General features: G+C 39.2%; 1 protein-coding gene across 1 annotated transcript in view; it reads right to left on the bottom strand.

Annotated features, from left to right (window-relative positions):
• POLA1 (DNA polymerase alpha 1, catalytic subunit) overlaps window positions 1–20218 on the bottom strand; it is a 308927-nt gene that overhangs the window by 54642 nt on the left and 234067 nt on the right. Inside the window, exon 36 of the mRNA XM_041742017.1 lies at window positions 19718–19814. Within this exon, the coding sequence (XP_041597951.1) occupies window positions 19718–19814 (97 nt within the window). The remainder of the gene's footprint in view (window positions 1–19717; window positions 19815–20218) is intronic.

Raw genomic sequence — 20218 nt, 5'->3', positions numbered from 1 at the left:
ACTAACATCTGAAAGCTGATGTATACCTCAGGTGCAACACTTAGCAATTTTGATTTTAGACAAATTAATGAGCCTCACGAATACTCAGCTTTCTCTTTGGTGAAATGAATATGTAATTGTTATCTTACTCCCCAGGAGGCTGTGAGGATCAGAGTGCCACAAAGAGGTTAGCACAAGTAAGTTCTATCTTTCCAAATCACTTGTACTTTATTAAAGTTACTCTCATCTTTTTTTTTTTTTTTTAAAAAGAAGGCTCCACACTCAGCACAGGGCCCAAACCCAGGACACTGAGATCAAGAAGCAAGCTGAAACCAAGAGTCAGAAGCCCAACCGACTGAACCACCCAGGTACCCCAAGGTTATGCTCATCTTTTTGCATTTTTAAAAAGACTTTATTTATTTATTCATGAGAGAGACAGAGAGAAAGAGAGACAGAGACACAGGCAGAGGGAGAAGCAGGCTTCACGTAGGGAGCCTGACTTGGGACTCGATCCTGGGTCTCCAGGGTCACGCCCTGGGCTGAAGGCGGTGCTAAACCTCTGAGCCACCCAGGCTGCCCATCTTTTTGCATTTTTAATGTAAGCAGGCTCCATGCCAGGAGCCCGACGTGGGACTCGATCCCGGGGCTCCAGATCGGATCACGCCCTGGGCCAAAGGCAAGGCGCTAAACCGCTAAGCCACCCAGGGATCCCCATTTTTTACTGTTTAAATCTCAAATTTACACCTTCTTTCCTTTGTTAAAAAAGGGAAGAAAATGCCTCCAGATATTTTTAGCAAACAAGTGCCTATAGAAGCAAACTGATAAGCAAAATAAGTGAGGTGGGCTACAGTGGGGCTGCAGCAAACAGAGAACCCATTGCTCTGTCTGAACTGCTAGCTAGCTGCTAATCAGTTCCAGCCAATCTCGCCATTCAGGAGCACTGGACTCCAAGTAGGCAAACTACAAAAATTTTTTTTTGGCAACTACAAATTTATTTTATTTTATTTTATTTATTTTATTTTATTTATTTATTTTTTTTATGATAGTCACACAGAGAGAGAGAGAGACAGGCAAAGACACAGGCAGAGGGAGAAGCAGGCTCCACGCACCAGGAGCCCGACGTGGGATTCGATCCCGGGTCTCCAGGATCGCGCCCTGGGCCAAAGGCAGGCGCCAAAACCGCTGCGCCACCCAGGGATCCCCGCAACTACAAATTTTTAAAAGAAAGCCAGAGACTGGGGCGCCAGGGTGGCTCAGTTGGTTGAATGTCTGACTCTGGATTTTGGTTCACGTCATGAACTCAGGGTCATGAGACTGAGCCCAGCATCAGGCTCCATGCTTAGCATGGAATCTGCTTGAGGATTCTCTCTCCTTTTCCTTGTCTTTCCCCCTACACACACACACACACACACACACACACACACACACAGACTCACTCTCTCTGAAACAAGTCTTTAAAAAAAAAAGATTTAGCCAGAAATTTGGCTTTTTATATAAAATGTCCAATTTTTAAATATTAACAACTAATTAAAAATGTTAAGTATTCTTCAGGCAAATTAAACACATTTAGAGGTCATATGTGGCCCATGTCTGCCACTATGTGATCTCTGGTTTCTAAGACCCCCTTGGTAAGCTTCTCCTTGTTCCCATGCCTTAGGATACTCTTAAAAATAAATGCATACAATTTACTCCTCACTGCACCTCATGGTAAAATGGAAATGAAATTCACAGTGTCATTTCTCTGATGAGTTGAGATATTAAAAAAAAAATCCTAATTGTTTGGAAAGCTTAATGCCAGAAAGCAAAGCAAAAATTTTTAACTCTCCCAGTAATTTAAAAAAAAATAAAGGCTGTACACTCAAAAGTCCATTAAATTTAGAAGCTTCTGTACTGAATATGGAAGCATACACAACTTTTTATTCCAAGCATACTTAACTATATTTTTATGATATACCCACCTTAAGTAACCAGCAGTTGTAGCCTTTTTATTCAGTTGATAATTGAAATACTGTTTCTAATACAAATATGTGGTTTATCACCAACTTGGTATATACTTCATAATTGCATTACAACCCCACTGTGTACTGAATACCACTTATAGTTCAAACTACTTAAGATAAGCACTGTTACTTTCAAGAGAAGATTGGCAGTAATTAAAGGTCTTATTTAATAGTTGTTGGTAACCATGTTTTTAAGGAGGTTTAAAAAACAATAGAAAGCTGTATAGATACATTTAATTTGATAATTGTATTTTATTAATGATATCTATTTTGGACATACACTTTAACTGGGGTTAAAACAAAGATGTGCTAAACTATCACAATGCAATGAAACAGAATGACATGGAAGTGTTTTGTAATTCATCAATGAGAACAGAAATATCTGTGAACTACATGGCATAAAACTAAATCATATCAGAACACTAATAATAATAATAATAAAAACAACAATAGTACTTTGTACTTAGAGACCTGCTTTCAGAAGAATTTCAGAGTGCTTTTTAAATACGTATTATTTTTCCCTTTTTTAATAAGACAACTAAACCAAAGAGTAATAATGGTTTGCCCATGCCACAAAGTGAGTCAGCGGCAAACCAGGAATAGATTTCCTAACTTGTTCAGTCTCCTGCAATTATATTGTGCAATGATTACTGTTAGAATGTGTCTCACAGGTTACACCCAAGACACAGGTATCACAGGGCCTTACTATTTTTCTCCCCAGCCCCAGCCTATTAATAAGAATCGTGTTTACAAACTGACACTGCCATTAGTATGTGTGCCTGCATACTGCTCAACTGAGGGTCTAGAGGGGAGACAAGGGAAGAGCACTTGTGCAAGCCTCTCAGCAGTCATTTACCTCCTGGCCTTTAGACACCTATCTGGAGATGGCCTCTAGATATCTTGAGATAGCATAAAGACTTGTAAAGCAAGCTACCCATTTAGAGTGCTGGGAGAAATTCAAAAGACAGCAAGGTCATTAAAGAGGTAGAATTGTACATTACTAGAAAAACCTCAGGCAAAATGGCCAACTCCTGTGGCATGTATACACCTTCTGGAAGGCAGCAAGTAGGCCTGGATAGGGTAAACTTGTAGATTTTTAAGTTAATTCCACTAATATAGTTGGCCATCTGTTTGATCTATATAACCTAAGGGTTTAAACAAATAAATTTCCAGGGTGGAAGTTATGCAATGGTCTGGAGGTGCATTCTATCATAGCCCAACTCTATTAGCAATTACCAGAAAGGAGGTAAATTAAGTTGGGAAGTTGTCTATGTATTGTGAGCGCATGGGCTAAATGTTAGATGAATGTATGGATATACATGGATGGAAAACATTTTGTCATGCAGTTGGAGGGTGTGACAGGAAATAGCAGAAAAAAAGAGGATGGAGTCAGAAGAATATTCTATGTCATTCTATAAAAAACATTTTATGCTGTGATTCCTGGGTGGCTCAGTGGTTGAGCATCTGCCTTCAGCTCAGGGTGTGATCCCAGGGTCCTGGAATTGAGTCCTGCATCAGGCTCCCTGCAGGGAGCTTGCCTCTCCCTCTGCCTATGACTCTGTCTCTCCCTTTGTGTCTCTCATAAACAAAATCTTAAAAAAACAAAAACAAATTATGTTTATACTATGAAGTATTCCAGAAGACATTAATTTCACATGCCATTTATTGGGCTCCTACCATGTGCAAGTTGCCATTAGACATACAGTAATATAGCAAGCACGGTGCTGTCCTCAAAGTTAAGAGCTTTGAGTTAAAGCTTAAGAATTGCAGGAGTTTGGGGGACCAAGAGATAATTTCTAGCTAGGAGGCCTTAAAGGATGAATGGAATACTAACAGGGAGAAACTGGTTTGAGGTGGACGATGCAGGCAGGGGAAACCCAGGAGCTGTGAGTGGTAGCCATCCACGGTGGAGTCAAGACCCACTCAGGGACTGGTGGAGGGTCTAATCTATGAGTGACACAGAGGTGCTGTCTCAATCCTTCCAGGCAAAAAGGGGTGATCTGAAAGCCAACAGTGACTCTTTTCTAGCTCTAAGACCCCAATGCTGGGAAATGGAGCCAGCCAAGCTATCTCTTCTACCTGGATATCTAAGGTCAGACCAACCTATGACCACAGTGCCTAGAGGTGTCCTTCTAATGCTTCCTGGACTATCATCCTGTCCCAGACCTTTCGGGAACAGGGAACAATATGAAACTGCAGAAGGCTGATCTAAAGGATCCACCTGGCTAGGCCCAAATATAAGGAGAAAATGACAGGAGGTGAGTAAGGTCCCAGAAATCCCAACTGTGGAAGATGCCTAAATACCAGGGTTGAGTTAGCCTCTTTTTAAAAAATATTTTACTTATTTATTCATGAGAGTCACAGAGAGAGAGGCCAAGACACAGGCAGAGGGAGAAGTAGGCTCCCTGCAGGGAGCCCGATATGGGATTCAATCCCAGGACCTGGGGGATCACGCCCGAGCCAAAGCCCCGAACTCAACCACTGAGCCACCCAGGTTTTTTTTTAAGTAGGCTTAGTCAGCTAATCTTGTTGAGATTTCTCTCATACTACTGATTTCTTATTCTCAAAATAAATTAAGAGGCTTCATTCAAAATTCCCTGTGGTCTACCAGCTTGAGTTTGTTGGGTGTCTTTGATTGTCTCTTGTCTTTAGATTCCCTGCCTTGTCTCTTTAGATTTTGCTGTGCCCTTTGGTATTTCCCGTTAGTCCATGTCTGGAATAGCTAATTACATGGTAGCATAATTCCCACCCGTACAACAAGGAATAGCAGAACCTTGCTAATTCACACCAATGACTGAAAGACTCCTGTGTAAGTTACTGAATTATGCAAATGAGCAATAAGTGAAGAAAGATGATTCAAAATTGTATTTCATTCATTTATTTTGACAAGTGTAGTTTAGTCTTAATTATTTTGAAAATTTCTTTGTAGCATACTAATAAATTTACTGTGGCACATTTGTTAAATGTGATAAAGCCTTCACTAAGAGAGACCAAAGCATGCTCTGCTGAATAATTTCCTGTACACAGACTCAGGTGCAGACCCTCTCTTTTATCTTGGCTTTTACTGACTTATTAGCATCTATAATATTTTAGGTAAGACAATATATAATCCACCAATAAAACAGGAATTATTTCAGCAGCAAACATGTACTTTACGAATAGGTCCTGCATATGCCTAAACATTCACCATGACATAGTTAAAAAAAAATAATAAAAGAAAAAAAATTAATCATGCTTCAAGTAAAACATTTTTATATTGTATGGTCATAGTGTTAATAGGACTTTAGTTTTCTCTTCTAAATAAAACTAGTTCAGTTTGTCATTCATCTCTTTTAATTCCTATTTCTGTTTTGTTTGTCTTGCCATACTTCTTTCTTTCAAAGTTAAAGACATCTGTTTTAAGATAAGTGGATATATCACAGTATGTAACATTTTCATGTCAAAATACTTACATTATTATATTCTGAGTTAAATTATTTAAGATTGGAAAACATTTTGATACACTTCTGACAGATGTATCCTACAGGATGGAGTCAACTTCTTTCAAAGCACCACCACTGGTTACGATGGAGAGTGAAGAGACAAGAGCCTCTCAGCTTCCATTCCTTGGGTTTAAAGCTTCACAACAACCAGCCTTTTAACAAGCACTTTTTGACCAAATCTCCAATTCAGATACCTTTTAAAATCAGCATGCATTTGCCAAATGATGTTCTTTAATTTGTAAAAGCCAGATAAGCGATAGAGCACTCAAAGAATAGCAAGAAAGACAAAACTTCATCTCAAACCACATGTGTGCACCTGTGCATGTTACAATGTCACCCATCTTCGAGGGGGAGCTCAGGTTCCACCCCCACCGGGAACTTTCCTGAGCCATTCCTGTGTAGTAGTCATTTGCCCTCAGGCTTACGTTTCTCTACTAGTTGAAGAAAAGGGCAGCTGCGACACAGCAGAAAGAACACTGGGCTCTTAAACTCTCCAGCTTTGCTACCTCACGAGGGTCATTTCATCAATTTGAGGTTGTTTTTCCGTCAGAAAAATGTCAACTACTCTACCTAATGGGAAAAGTAAAAACTAAGAGATGTGAACGTTTTCTGCAACAAGTAAAGTTCTATAAAAAGTAGCTGTTTAGAGGGGTGAATACATGAATAAAGAAAAGGATCACAAGTATTATTACCTCTAAAGCGGGACCCAGGTCTTGCTTATATTTGTGCTCCTTACACACCACACGAGGAAGAATCTTGGGGGCAGCGCGTGAAGGAGAGAGAAACCGAGAAAACCAGGCTTACACACAGACCCGGTTTTATGATCCTATTTTTGAGTGTGGTTTCACAATAATTTCTTTTTTTTAATTTTTTAATTTATTTATGATAGTCACAGAGAGAGAGAGCGGGGAGGCAGAGACACAGGCAGAGGGAGAAGCAGGCTCCATGCACTGGGAGCCTGACGTGGGTGCCAAACCACTGCGCCACCCAGGGATCCCTCACAATAATTTCTTTTTTTTTTTTTAATTTTTTTTTTTAAATTTTTATTTATTTATGATAGGCACACAGTGAGAGAGAGAGAGAGAGGCAGAGACACAGGCAGAGGGAGAAGCAGGCTCCATGCACCGGGAGCCTGATGTGGGATTCGATCCCGGGTCTCCAGGATCGCGCCCTGGGCCAAAGGCAGGCGCTAAACCACTGCGCCACCCAGGGATCCCTTTTTTTTTTAATTTTTATTTATTTATGATAGTCACAGAGAGATAGAGAGAGGCAGAGACACAGGCAGAGGGAGAAGCAGGCTCCATGCACCGGGAGCCCGATGTGGGATTCGATCCCGGGTCTCCAGGATCGCGCCCTGGGCCAAAGGCAGGCGCCAAACCGCTGCGCCACCCAGGGATCCCCTCACAATAATTTCTTAACACAACGAAAGCACACAAGTATTTAATATTAGCCAGGAAACCTATCTTTTTGTGAGCACAGCTGGTTAAAACCTTAAGCTCTACAGGATAGTGCTAAGGCTAGCAGGTTCACAGACTGAGGGGGAAAAAGGTTTCCCAGGACATTTACATGGGCAGAATGCAATAAAAATTAATTCAACTGAGCTCAGTGCAGGATGCTAATTCCATCTAGTCACCGTCCTATCAGCCACAAGGTAAGAGAATGCTGATGGACGTGAATAAATTCGTAACAACTACATGAAGAACTCCTCTAAGAATGAGTCCAATTGATGATGGGTTTTCCCTGTATATGAGGGGTAGCATCTATTATACGGACACGACAGTACAGCCTAAAATTATACATGAGGATTGACTAAGCATGTGTAAATCAACACCAGATCTGGGCCTGGGGCAACTGGGTAAATGAAGCCATCACAAGGACACAAACTTCAAAAGTAAAGGTAATTATGAAAAATTTAAAGAATTACGGAGGGTAATGAAAACACATGCCAATTTACATGAAAAACAAAAAAGCAAAGCAAAGCAAAACAACCCAGACCATTTAAACATTAAGTCAGTTTAAAAATTAAGTCTGCATTGTAGTCAGAAGGATAAAGACTAAGCAAAAACATTTAACTTTTAACCATTAAAGACTATTCTGGTATGGCATATGCAACGGATAGAAACCAAAACCAAAGCAAAATACCAAGAAAATGCAGGAGAGGTAATTCCTATCTCACTGGAGGGAGTATAAGCATTCTGAGAGGAAATGTTACCATGATCGAGTTAAGACAATTAAGAAATGGAGACATTAAATTCAGGGCTAGGTCAATGAGCAACGATGCCCAAGAGGAAAAGAGTATGCAATTTATTTTTTTTTAAAGATTTTATTTATTTGAGACAGAGAGTGAATAGAGGAGCAGAGGGAGAGGGACTAGCAGTCTCCATGCTGAGCAGGGAGCCCAACGTGGGGCTCAATCCCATGATCCTGAGCTCATGACCTGAGCCGAAACCAAGAGTCAGATGCTTAACCAACTGAGCCATCCTGGCAACCCAATAATTTTAAATTATTTAAAAATAATCTCAAACTATTAGAGAAAAATACAAGTCAGACCAAATCTACTTAAATCCCAAATATCTCTGAGAGCATGAAACAATTATGCATGACTACATATCCTCTAATTTACTTGAAGCAAGTGGGGCTGGTGTTTTCTTATCTCTTCACGGACTTTTTTTTTTAAAGTCACATTTATTACAAATTTGAGCTGGTATAAAAAGGACACAAAGTCAGTAACTGATAAAACCACAGAGTGCTTCTTGAGAAAGATTTAAGAAAAAAAAAAAGGAATGTCATCTGCTTCTAAGACTACAGACCTTTCAATGTTGAAGGTTACATTTTTAAAATAAGTAACTGATTATACATTGTAAGTAGCTGATCCAATACATTTCCGGTGAAAAGCACTAATTTTGAGGGGAAAATTTAGTATAACTATATCTAACCCCAATTGCTTTAAGTCATGTTATAACAGATTATTATAGATGTTACACAAATACTGATAATTTAATATTCCTGAAACTTACAGTACATTCCATCATGATACTTAAAGGATCTACTTTCTTCTCTGCCATGAGTATTATAAGCCCTTCCTCCTAATTAATCTGCAATTAATTCAACCAACCTCCAATTAGTCTTCTACAACATTACCCTACTCAGACAATAAAGCAGTCTCGAGACTGGGTTTTAAACCTGGGCTAAAATAAACTCCTACAGACCAAAAATGGTTCTGGGATTTCTCTTTGTAGTGTAATTTAGATGTCATATCTAATTTGCTGTCATGACTATTGTTTCACTGTGCAATTTGTATGTCGTTTTGAATGGTAAAGGCATCATAGCTTTATTGAATTAAACCTTCTGTCTTTATTTAGGGTCTGATGTTACATGTTTGTGCGTATATGTTTATGTCTCAAAAGCTGCTTTTGACATCAAGCAGTGGTAGAAAAAGATTATGCTTTTTTGATATGTTTTCTCCCATCTCAGTAAATATAAACACTAACTGGGAAAAACAGCCCTCTTCAAACTAAAGAACCAATTTTAAATAATAATGATGACATTATTATTATTTTGCTTTGAAAAACAGAGATCACTAAATAAGCCATTCACATTAGAGAATTATAGAAGGCCTGGCGGTTTTGTGATCTGAATTCCTTCATTCTCAATTCTATTAATCAATTCTTTCCTAAGGAAAAAAAACTCTGCCCTTTCCATTGACAGTTTTTGGGATACCTACCACAAACACAAGATGTTATTTTTACAACTCCATAATCACTAAGAAATTCAAACACTCCCTGGCTTTAACTCCTAAGGAACAAAGGCCATCTTACTTATATCACAATACTCAGTTTCATGTTGGTCGGTCTGTAGTTGTCCTTCTTGTCCTGGCCTGTGCGTTCAAGTTCTAAACTGAAGTCCAAAACTGAGATTCAACATTGAAAGCCTTCCAGTAGACCACTGGAATAGCCTTTTAAATAATTTTTAGTGCATGAAATTTCATAAAGTTTTTACTAGATAATTACACTTCCTGATTTTGTAATTAGTGGAAGTACATGCAATTACATAATAATTATGATAGTAATTACGTAATTAAGATGTATAATTATGTAGTAAAAAACATCATGGAAATAAAACCATCTACTGTGTAAGCACAATACATTTTAAAAGTAAATTCGCTAGCTCGACTGTTTAAAAATACTTTTCTTCAAAATAAAGTGATTAGCTCACATTATGGTCTAACTGCCTGAAAATTGTTTAATATTTTTTTCCTTCATTGATGATAGAAGTATATTTTTAAAAAGTACACGAAAAAAATCTTACCGGGTTTTACCTACCCTCAACACTAAAAAAATGACAATGTTTTGCAAATGAGACCATCAACCACAGAATTGTCACACAGATACCATACTGCAACCTCAGTGCTCTCATTTGCACTGCTGTACTTACTACTACAAAAGGGACAAGAAACCGGACCATTAAAAAGATGTAACAGGAAAGGATTTTATAAAATGAATAACATATCTGTTCTCATAGCATACCTGTAAGTCCACGTGTACATAAAAGTGCAAAACATTAAGTGCCTATTTACAGAAATGGGCTCAAAGAAAAGGAACGTTATCAGAATTCGCAACTTTGCTGCTCAAATATATGGCAACTTTCATATAGTACTTTAGCTATCCTAAAGATGACAGAAAATGTACAGAGACCAAGACACTTTCACTTACGAGCAAAGCAACTATGGTGACAATTTCCCGGAAAATGTAGTTTCTCCTCTATCACATTGCAAAGTTATCTTTAGTTAAAAAAAAAAAAAAAACAAAACTAAATAGGCAGTACTGAGAGAGAAAAACAAAGCAGTATGAAACTCCATGCTGCCACTGGAAAATATCAATGTTGTCATTCTTGTACTGAGTATAAAAATCGAAAAGTAGCAACATAAGGAAAAGTAAATTCCAAAGTAAACTTCTTGGTAGCAAAACATAAGAACTAGAATCTTGTTTTCATGGCCAAAAAATTCTAGTTCAATGCCCTGGAGTCTTGACAAACATGCTAGACCAATGTTGTAATGAGGCCCAGAATGTGGCAACTGGGTGTCACTCTGGGCACATGCAGAATGGTCCTTAGATGAAGTGAGGGGAGAATTGCAGTCCTGTTCTCTCTTTTATAAGCCACTGGCCTTGAGAAGCTGAAAGCCATTTTGAAAATCTTAATTTACTTCTCCTTTACTTTTCTTACTTAGTTAAAAAGAAACAAGGTGGAAAACTCTTGCTTCCTTGGTTTCCTCTCCCTTTCTCTTTGCACTTGTCATGACAATACGTTTTTTTTTAAAATAAATTTATTTATTTATTTATTTATGATAGTCACAGAGAGAGAGAGAGAGGCAGAGACACAGGCAGAGGAAGAAGCAGGCTCCATGCACCGGGAGCCCGACGTGGGATTCGATCCCGGGTCTCCAGGATCGCGCTCTGGGCCAAAGGCAGGCACCAAACCGCTGCGCCACCCAGGGATCCGTTTTTTAAGCTTAATTATAAAATATATTTCAAACGACCAGGCTGTCATGCCAATTCTACTTTAAACCCAGGCAGGCCTCTGTAGTCTGCATACTTGTCATTTTAAAGTTTTCCCAAAAGGACTGCCCTAACCAACGGAAGAAGAAAATGGAAGTAGGCTTTAGTTGTTAAGAGAGAAGAGCAGAGCATCTCCTCAGTGCTTCTTAAACTTGAATGTGCCTAGGAATCACCTGGGAATCTTGTTAAAATGCAGATGCTGATGCAGAAGGTCTGGGGAGGACCTGATATTTTTGCATTTCTAACAAGCTCCCAGGTGATGCCTATGCTGCTGGTATACTGATCATATTTCGAGTAACAAGGTCTTCAATTTGACATGGGAAAAAAAAATGCACGGAGAAAAGGTTTGGGTTCTTCTGTACGGTATTTTCTCCCTCAACTGCTGAATACTTACTTCAAGTTCTGTAAACTATTTGTAAAATTTCAGTGTTTATAATTTGTTTCTGGTTTTAAAATCAGTTACAGGCTCAGATTATATAATTTAGAAGGTATATACCAGTATAAAGGAGAAAGAATGATCTCTAATCCACCCAGAGAGGATAAGTGTGAACAATTCCAGGGTTGCTTACTAATTGTTCCTCCTTGCACACAAGCCACAAATTAGTATCATAATAGTTACTACTTAGTGTTGGACTTTAACATATTGTTAGCATTTCCCTAAATCATTAAAGATTAAAACTATGTAATGTTTAATAACATCAGCAACAACCCTCCTCAGAAGGTCAGGGATATAACTACTTTTTCTACTACCAAAATTCTCTATGTGTTTCTACAATCACTTCATAAACAGAGAGCTAACTATGTTCTGAACTGCCACACTAGTCTATGATAAAAGTTTACTTCAACTAATTAAAGGGATAGTTAAAAAAAAAAAAAACCTCGGGTTAATTTTTTTTATTTGTAAGAAAACAAAACAAAAGGAAAATGGAGTTTGTATGTTACCCATTTCAAAATCTATTTTTCTTTATCTTTTAAAGATTTTATTTATGAGAGAGAGAGAGAGAGAGAGAGAGAGGCAAAGGGAGAAAACAGGCTCCCCGTGGGGAGCCTGATGTGGGACTCAATCCCAGGACCCCGGGATCACGACCTGAGTCAAAGGCAGATGCTCAACCACTGAGCCACCCAGGTGTCCCCAAAATCTATTTTCCTAAAAATAACTCTTTTCAACAATTATAAAAATATAATTTAAAGAAGAGTGGATTGTTTTGTGCTTTACCTATTATTAGTTATTAAAAAGAAAAGTCTCATCTCTAAAATTTGACAATTTTTTCAGGAGGATAACCCATGGGCTTAAAAAAGTGATACAAGAAGAACTAGACCAGATGGTCTGACACAGCCTTCTTTTTAATGCCTTGCAAGGATTTAACAAAGTAAATTCTAAGACTGTCAACTGGCTTAGAGAGGACTCCAGTGGAGTGCTACTTTTATTTGCTACTTTTGCTACTTTTGCTACTTTTATTTCAGTACTTCCAACAATAATAAAAACTCTTCAGCTTTCACTTCAGCAGTTCAGGAAAACAGAGGAAATTCTCAACATTGAAAAGGGATCTGTCCTGAGACCCTCAGAAATCTCCAAATTCCCAAAGATACTAAAGCATATAATTTCCTCCATAAAACTCTGATTTTTTTTAAAAAGATTTATTTATTCATTGAGCGAGCAAGCCAGCGAGAGAACAAGCATGCAGAGAGAGAGGGAGAGGCAGACTCCTCACTGAGAAGGGAGCCTGATGCGGCTTGATCCCAGGACCCCCAGGATCATGACCTGAGCCAAAGGTGAACACTCAACCGACTGAGCCACCCAGGTGCCCTAAAACTCTAATTTTCTTGCTAAAGAAAAACATCACTTTTTAAGATTCTTTCGCTTTTCAGTACTAGCTGTTGTCTCTCTTTGGGTCTTCATTTTCTATGAAGTAGCACAATTATTATTACATTTCATGAGCGTAACTGTTTAGCTGAGGGTGAGCAGAGAACAGGACCCTGTGGCAGTGTGGGTGAGGAGCAGTCAGTTTGGCTCACTTACTAGTTAAGTGACTTGACATTCTTTTGATTCAATTCAAATTTGGCATCAGCAAAATGAGATACAATGCACTTCAGTATAACGTGCAAAGAGTTGAAACAACAGGATATTAAGTCTGAAAATGTCAAGGAACTTTAGTTACATTAATTTACTGGACACCTGAGTGAAGCCAAGCAATACAGGAAGATTTAGAGTTTTTAATGCACATTGCCCTCCATTCATAGACAGAATTACTTCCTAGGACTAATTGCTCCATATCCTTGAAATTGGTAGCATGGTCTTATTCTCTACTAACAATTCATTCAAAGAAAATTTAGTGAGCTGCCCCCAATGGGCAAAGTGCAGATGAACAAGATACAACCTTCTGCCTCATGAACTCAGTGGAAGAGAATGTCAAATCAAACAATTCAGGGTAAGTCCTGTGAGAAGGGCACTTAAAGGGTGTGATGGGAATGCAAAGGAAAGCAGCCTGTATTACAAAACTCAATTTCTTCATCAATATAATGGGGGATAATCCTCTGCCACCTCATGGGGCTGTTGTGAGGACCATGAAAAGGGAAGTGAGTGTGGTATTTCACCTTGCTTACAGGAATGGAGGAGTAGAGCAACCTTAACAGGCAGGCCCTAAACGAACAGGACTGGTGTCCTTGTAGGAAAAGATTAGGACAGAGATGCATACAGAGGGAAGACCATGTGAAGACAGGGAGAAGATGGCCCACGGAGAGGGGCCTCAGAAGAAACCAACTCTGCCGACACCTTGATCTCAGAATTCTAGCCTCCAGAAACGTCAGGAAATACATTTCTGGGGCAGCCCAGTTGGCTCAGTGGTTTAGCGCTGCCTTCAGTCCAGGGCCTGATCCTGGAAACCTGGGATCGAGACCCATGTCAGGCTCCTTGCATGGAGCCTGCTTCTCCCTCTGCCTGTGTCTCTGCCTCTCTCTCTGTGGGTCTCTCATGATTAAATAAATAAAATCTTAAAAAAAAAAGAAATACATTTCTGTTGTTTACGCCACCCAGTCTGTGGTACCTTGTTATGTCAGGCATTGCAGATTAATACAGAATCCTACTACAAATAGCTGACAGAGAGTAAGAGGAAATAAGCAACTGGAAAGAGAACGGGAATAGAAAAAATGGTTTTGTTTTGTTTTAGGAATATGGTAAAATCAAACACTAAAGTGAAAAGGCAATTTATGCTCAAGAGAATAAAAAGGAAAGCCACAGAAGGGCAAATATTTGCAAAAGATCTATCTGATAAAGGACCATTATCCGAAATATACAAAGAACCCTCTTTTTTTAAAAAGGGGGGGAGGGGCAGAGGGAGAGAATCTTAAGCAGGCTCCATGCCTAGCATGGTGTGCACCGAGGCTCACTGAAATATACAAAGAAATCTTAAAACACAACAATAAAGAAAAACAATTAAAAAATGAACCAAAAAAATGAGCCAAAGATACCTCACCAAAGAAGATATACAAATGGCAAATAAGCATATGAAAAGATGTTCCACATCACACGCCATCAGGGAAATGCAACTTAAAATGAGGTACCAGGGCACCTGGGTGGCTCAGTCAGTTAAGTGTCCAACTCTAGATTTCGGCTCAGGTCATGATCTCAGGGTTGTGAGATCTCAGGTTGGGAGACCCCATGTCAGGCTCCTCAATGGGCATGGTGCCTGCTTGAGATTCTCTTTCCCCCTCTGCCCCCTCTCTTAAAAAAAAAAAAGATTCCCTCCACCCCCTTTCAAAAAAACCAAGAACAAAACAACTCCACAATGATATAACATTACATATCTACTATGAGGTTAGCCAAAATTCGGAACACAAACAACACTAAATGCTGGTGATGATGTGGAACAACAGGAACTCTCATTTACTCAGTGGGAATGCAAAATGATAAAGCCATTCTGGAAGTCAGTTTGTCAGTCTCTTACAAAAGTACACATACTCTTATCACATGAGCCATTAATCACAATCCGATATTTACTACTTACCTAAAGTGGTTGAAAACTTATGTTCACCTAAAAATCTGCCTGCATATAAATGCTTATAGCAGCTTTACTCAGAACTGCCAAAACTTGGAAACCAAGGTATCCTTCAGTAGGCGAATTGAAATATAAAATGTGGTACATCCAGGGGCGCCTGCAGTTGGTTGGGCATCCAACTCTTTTTTTTTTTAAGATTTTATTTATTTATTCATGAAAGACACACAGAGAGAGGCAGAGACACAGGCAGGGGGAGAAGCAGGCTCCATGCAGGGAGCCCGACGTGGGACTCGATCCTAGGACTCCAGGATCACACCCTGGGCCGAAGGCAGGCGCCAAACCGCTGAGCCACCCAGGGATTCCCAGCATTCAACTCTTGATGTTGGCTCAGATCATGGCCTTGGGGTTGTGGGATCAAGCCCCGAATCAGGCTCCATACTCAGTGGAGTGTCTGCTTAAAGATGGTCTCCTTCTACCCCTCCCCACACTCACATTCTCTCCCTCTTTCTCAAATAAATAACTAAATCTTAAAAAAAATAAATTTTTAAAAATGTGGTACATCCAAATAATGGAACATTATTTAGCACCAAAAAGACAAGTCATGAAAGTCACATGAAATTCAAGTCATGAAAAGACACAGAAGAAACTTAAAAATGCATCTTACCAAGTGAAAGACACCAACCTGAAAAGGCTATATGCTATGTGACATTCCAGAAAAGGGAAAACAATAAAGACAGTAAAAAGATCAGTGCTTGCCAAGGGTTAGTGGAGAAGGAGGGCTAAGTAGGGTGAGCACAGAGGAATGTGGGGCAGTGAAAGTAAACTGTGATACAATAATGGTGGATACATGTCATTGTGGGTTTGTCCAATACACATCCAACACCAAGAGTGAACCCTAGGGTAAACTGTGGACTGTAGATGATGATGCTGTGTCAGCGTAGCTCCATCAACTGTTAACAAATGTGCCACTCTGGTGGGGTATGTTGACAATGAGGGAAGCTGTGCCTGTGTGGAAGCAGGAGGCGCACAGGAAATCTCTGTACCTTGCATTCAATTTTGCTGTGAACCTAAAAGTACTCTAAAGAATAGTTTGCTAAAAACAAAGGTGGTTAGAGGCTCCCTTTCTTTGCTTCCCTAACAGTCTGACTAGATTGGTGGTTTATCACACTGCTGCTGAATCTGTCTCTGATAAACTGTAAGCTCCTCTAGAGCAGGGAACACTGGCCACCTTAGTTCCTCTACCATCTGGGATAGTATTCAACACATAAGTGAAAATACGCATATACTGTTTTTAGCATTGTTGAATACACAAAATAAAGTTCAGGTGAGAAAACTAAGAGATTCTTTTTGCTCCTGCATTTTTAAGCAGTCTTAAGTTAGACAAGTAGGACAACATTTGAATAGATTCATGTCTCCCCCAAACTGTTCACTTATCCCTACTCAGGACAAAGCCCCATGGGATGAGGCAGTCAAATGGGACCATTATGTGATGCCATTGTGGAAATGGATTTTTACTTCATACATTGCCACTATGTTTCTCTAAAACTGCCTTTGGATCTATTATGCCATCTGTGTAACATTCTGGAGTAGTTACAATAATAAAGCCAAAGTCCCACAGAAATAAGATTTTAAAAATGTTATGTAGTTACAGTGACTATGCAGTAAACACTTCACCAAAGTGAGTAACAGTCCTTTAGCATTTTAAAGATAAGGCAAAATGCCAAATGGGGTTAATTCACATTATGGACTAATGGTCTGTAAATCTTCGATTGAAAGCAAAGCACAGGAAAAAGCTTTGACAAGAACTACTTTTTACCATAAAAATAAACTTCTTTCAAATAATTGTGATTTTTCCAAGTCAAATGGCCAAGATTCAAATAAGAATTAAAACCATCATCCAGTTACAGCTCTTAAATTATGGACTTTACAAAGGGAAATGGTAAAACAATCTTAGTCAAGGAAATGTTGCTAAGTACTGAGAGTAAAGAAGAGTCTATAGGAAATACTTCACAGGCCAGGTCCAGGGCACTTGTTGAGAGCAATACTTAAACTCCATTCTCAATAATGTAACTGTGTGTAATGACTGTCACTTTTCACAGGACTTCTGATGTAACATTTACTGGTGTTCTGGCCTTAGTCCAAACTGAATAAATATATTTGCCCTCTGGATCCCATAGATTTTCAATTCAATATTTTTGAGAGGGGGTGAGAGGCAGAGGGAACGGGACAGAGAATCTCAAGCAGACTTCCCACTGAGCACCAAGCCTGAAGCAGGGCTCAATCTCACCACCCTAAGATCATGACCTGAGCAGAAATCAAGAGCTGGACTTAACTGACCAAGCCACCCAGGTGCCCCACCCCAGCTGACACTTAAAGGAGAGCTTATCAAATGTCACTTGTCAGGAAAACCTCTGCTCTTGGAATACAGATAAGCATAACCTAGTGTTTCAGTTTAAATCTCCCTACTAACAAATACCCTAATACCTCTTAACATTACTGGGTGTCCTGAAAATGCCCTGAGCAGGTAAATTTCAACTAATCCACTCATTCCTAAAGTGCTACTTATGAATAATACAAAGAAGGAAGCTCAAAGGAAAAATAGTTTCATAAATAAAATAAAAGGTTCTTGGAACATTTCATGAAGTTTCTTTGGTGACACATACATTTAATATCTTTCTCTTAGGAAAACGAGTGGGAAATATCAGTGAGGGTGACAGAACATGAGAGACTCCTAACTCTGGGAAATGAACAAGGGGCAGTGGAAGGGGAGGTGGGCAGGGGGATGGGGTGACTGGGTGACGGGCACTGAGGAGGGCACTTGACGGGATGAGCACTGGGTGTTATGCTATATGTTGGCAAATCGAACTCCAATAAAAACATATACAAAAAAAATCTTTCTCTTATTTTCTTTAGCCTTCTGACATGTAAAAGAACCTGTCAATAACTCACACGAAGTACCATTATGACCCTGAGCTCTTGGATAGTGTACTTATTAGAAGCAAACAACAAAAAAAGCATCCCAACTTTTAAACTTGTGAAATAGAACTACAGTAAATTGTGAGGGTATAGATACTGCCAACACTTCTCCCCTTTTGCCGAGCGAGAAGCTTCTGAGTAGCTATTCTATTCCCTCTTATTTTGTGGGAAAGCAACATACACTCCCCAAAATAGCCGGACTAAGTCTCTGGTGACTTTCCAGATCATTTCTATATGTCTCCAAGAGTCAACGGACTTTCTGAAAATTGCTACTCATGGAAGACTGATTCAGCCACCTCAGGTACAAATTCTGGAAATGCCTGGAAGAGAAGTCCATCCCTTTGGAGTCTAAGATATCTAGGGAACAATCTGAAATAGTTAGATTCAGAAAGAAGTAAAGGGGGAGCAACTTCTAATATATACTGATACCCAGGAAGAGGTAATAAACCAAGTAGAAACAAATGTACTCATTGGAGAATCTGTACATAATTCTCTCAACTCATAATGTCTTTAAGGAAAGGTCCTTAGGGGCAAAAGAGAAAAAAGCTATTAATGATACTACAAATTAACATGGGCCAGACATGAGCCATGAATAGAAGTTTAAAAACTCAGTTATTAGTGAAATAAAAAAATTTTTCTTCACATCACATAAATTTTACTAATTCAGTGAGAATGTGCTGTGGAGATAGCCCAAGCTTTTGGTGAACATCTAAAAATAAGAAACTAATATTTGAACTAACTCCTCCATCAGTCAGTAAACTGTTTTATATCCAAGGACAGCAAAATCAGTTAAGTCAAGACCTTTAAAAAATAATTTTAGCCTATCTTGTAGATGGAAAAAACGGGTCACTTATGACTAGAACTGAAAACAGTTAAGACCAAATCAAGGGCAGCTTGGAGATTCCTACGGGAGGAAATCCAGCAGTATTTGTAGGTTTCTTTATGTCCTTAAGGTTACCTCCAGTTTTAATAGTGACCAACAAAATGCTGGATCGATATTCACTGACAAATAACACAAATACTCTGCAGGTAACTAATAAGAAAAATGTGTAAATTTGCCTTTTTTAGTTTTTATAGGTCATAGAAAAGTTGTCAGTGTGATTTTCAGGTACGAAAAAAAAACATGCACTTGTCATGACATTTTCAAATACTCTGTTATGTAACAAAGCTTTTCTCAGACCCATTAAACTCCACAGTGCCTTCAAGTCTTGTGTGAAGGTTATAGGCAGCACCCAATCATCTAGGTGAAGGTGCAGATATGCTCTCTTATGATGGAGTCAATAAAAGAACTCCACCCCATGCTTCTCTTTCAAAATGAACCTAGGCTTTTAGTGAACAGCAGAGACACACTCCAGGTCTATTTTTTTGTGGTAATGTCTGGTTTTTGTAGGTCCAATGATCACGTTGCCTATGCTTACTTTATTACAATTACTAAACTCTATAGAAAATAGCATTTTCAAAATATAGCATTTAAAGAGTCCTTTTTGTACTGTTCCTCCCCCAAAGCCCTGCTTTAATAGAGAACAATGTGAGACAGGCTGTGGGGACGAAAGCCGGGGATTCCTATACCACCGCCCCTCATGCAAGGGAAGCCTGTGCTCACAAGGGCCCCCACGGCCTGCTTCCGAGACAGAGGTATGATGCTGCGTGAACAGCCTGACAGTAGGTCTGGCTTTTATGATGCAAATTTCCACTTTAAACTCAAACGTAATTACAGTATTTTAACATACCTTTCTCCTGATCAGTACTAAGTTTCTCCAGTGCACAGTCCACATCAAAAATGTACCGGTAAAAGCACAGCTGGGTGTACAGGGACTTGTCAGAATACTGCAATAGAACAGAAAATAAATGAATACTACTATTGGTGAGAGGAGCAATGGAGATCACTCTCAACAGAGTATATATTCCCTAATCTCAATTTCTGTATCAAGCAACTTTTTTTTAAGAAGGGGGGGTGAATAAGGAGAGAATCATACTAATGATTTGTCCCCCTCATATAGCATACATACCTTTCATAATTCATAATAAATCCTGCCACTTCGATCACAGATTACTACTTGCGAAGCTGCAGACTGATTACCCCTGCTGTCAAAAAACTGATTTTTGTCAAATTGCAAATTCCTATGCACCCTTGACAATTTGCACTGTTAATTGGGAAAAGTGGTACTGTGCTAACTGGGACCTGTCCATGGTAGCAGGAAGCTAAACTATTTCTGAAAACTGTTTAACAT

This window comes from Vulpes lagopus, chromosome X, assembly GCF_018345385.1.
Source record: "Vulpes lagopus strain Blue_001 chromosome X, ASM1834538v1, whole genome shotgun sequence".
Classification (NCBI taxonomy): domain Eukaryota; kingdom Metazoa; phylum Chordata; class Mammalia; order Carnivora; family Canidae; genus Vulpes; species Vulpes lagopus.
This window is presented reverse-complemented; position numbering and strand designations above follow the sequence as displayed.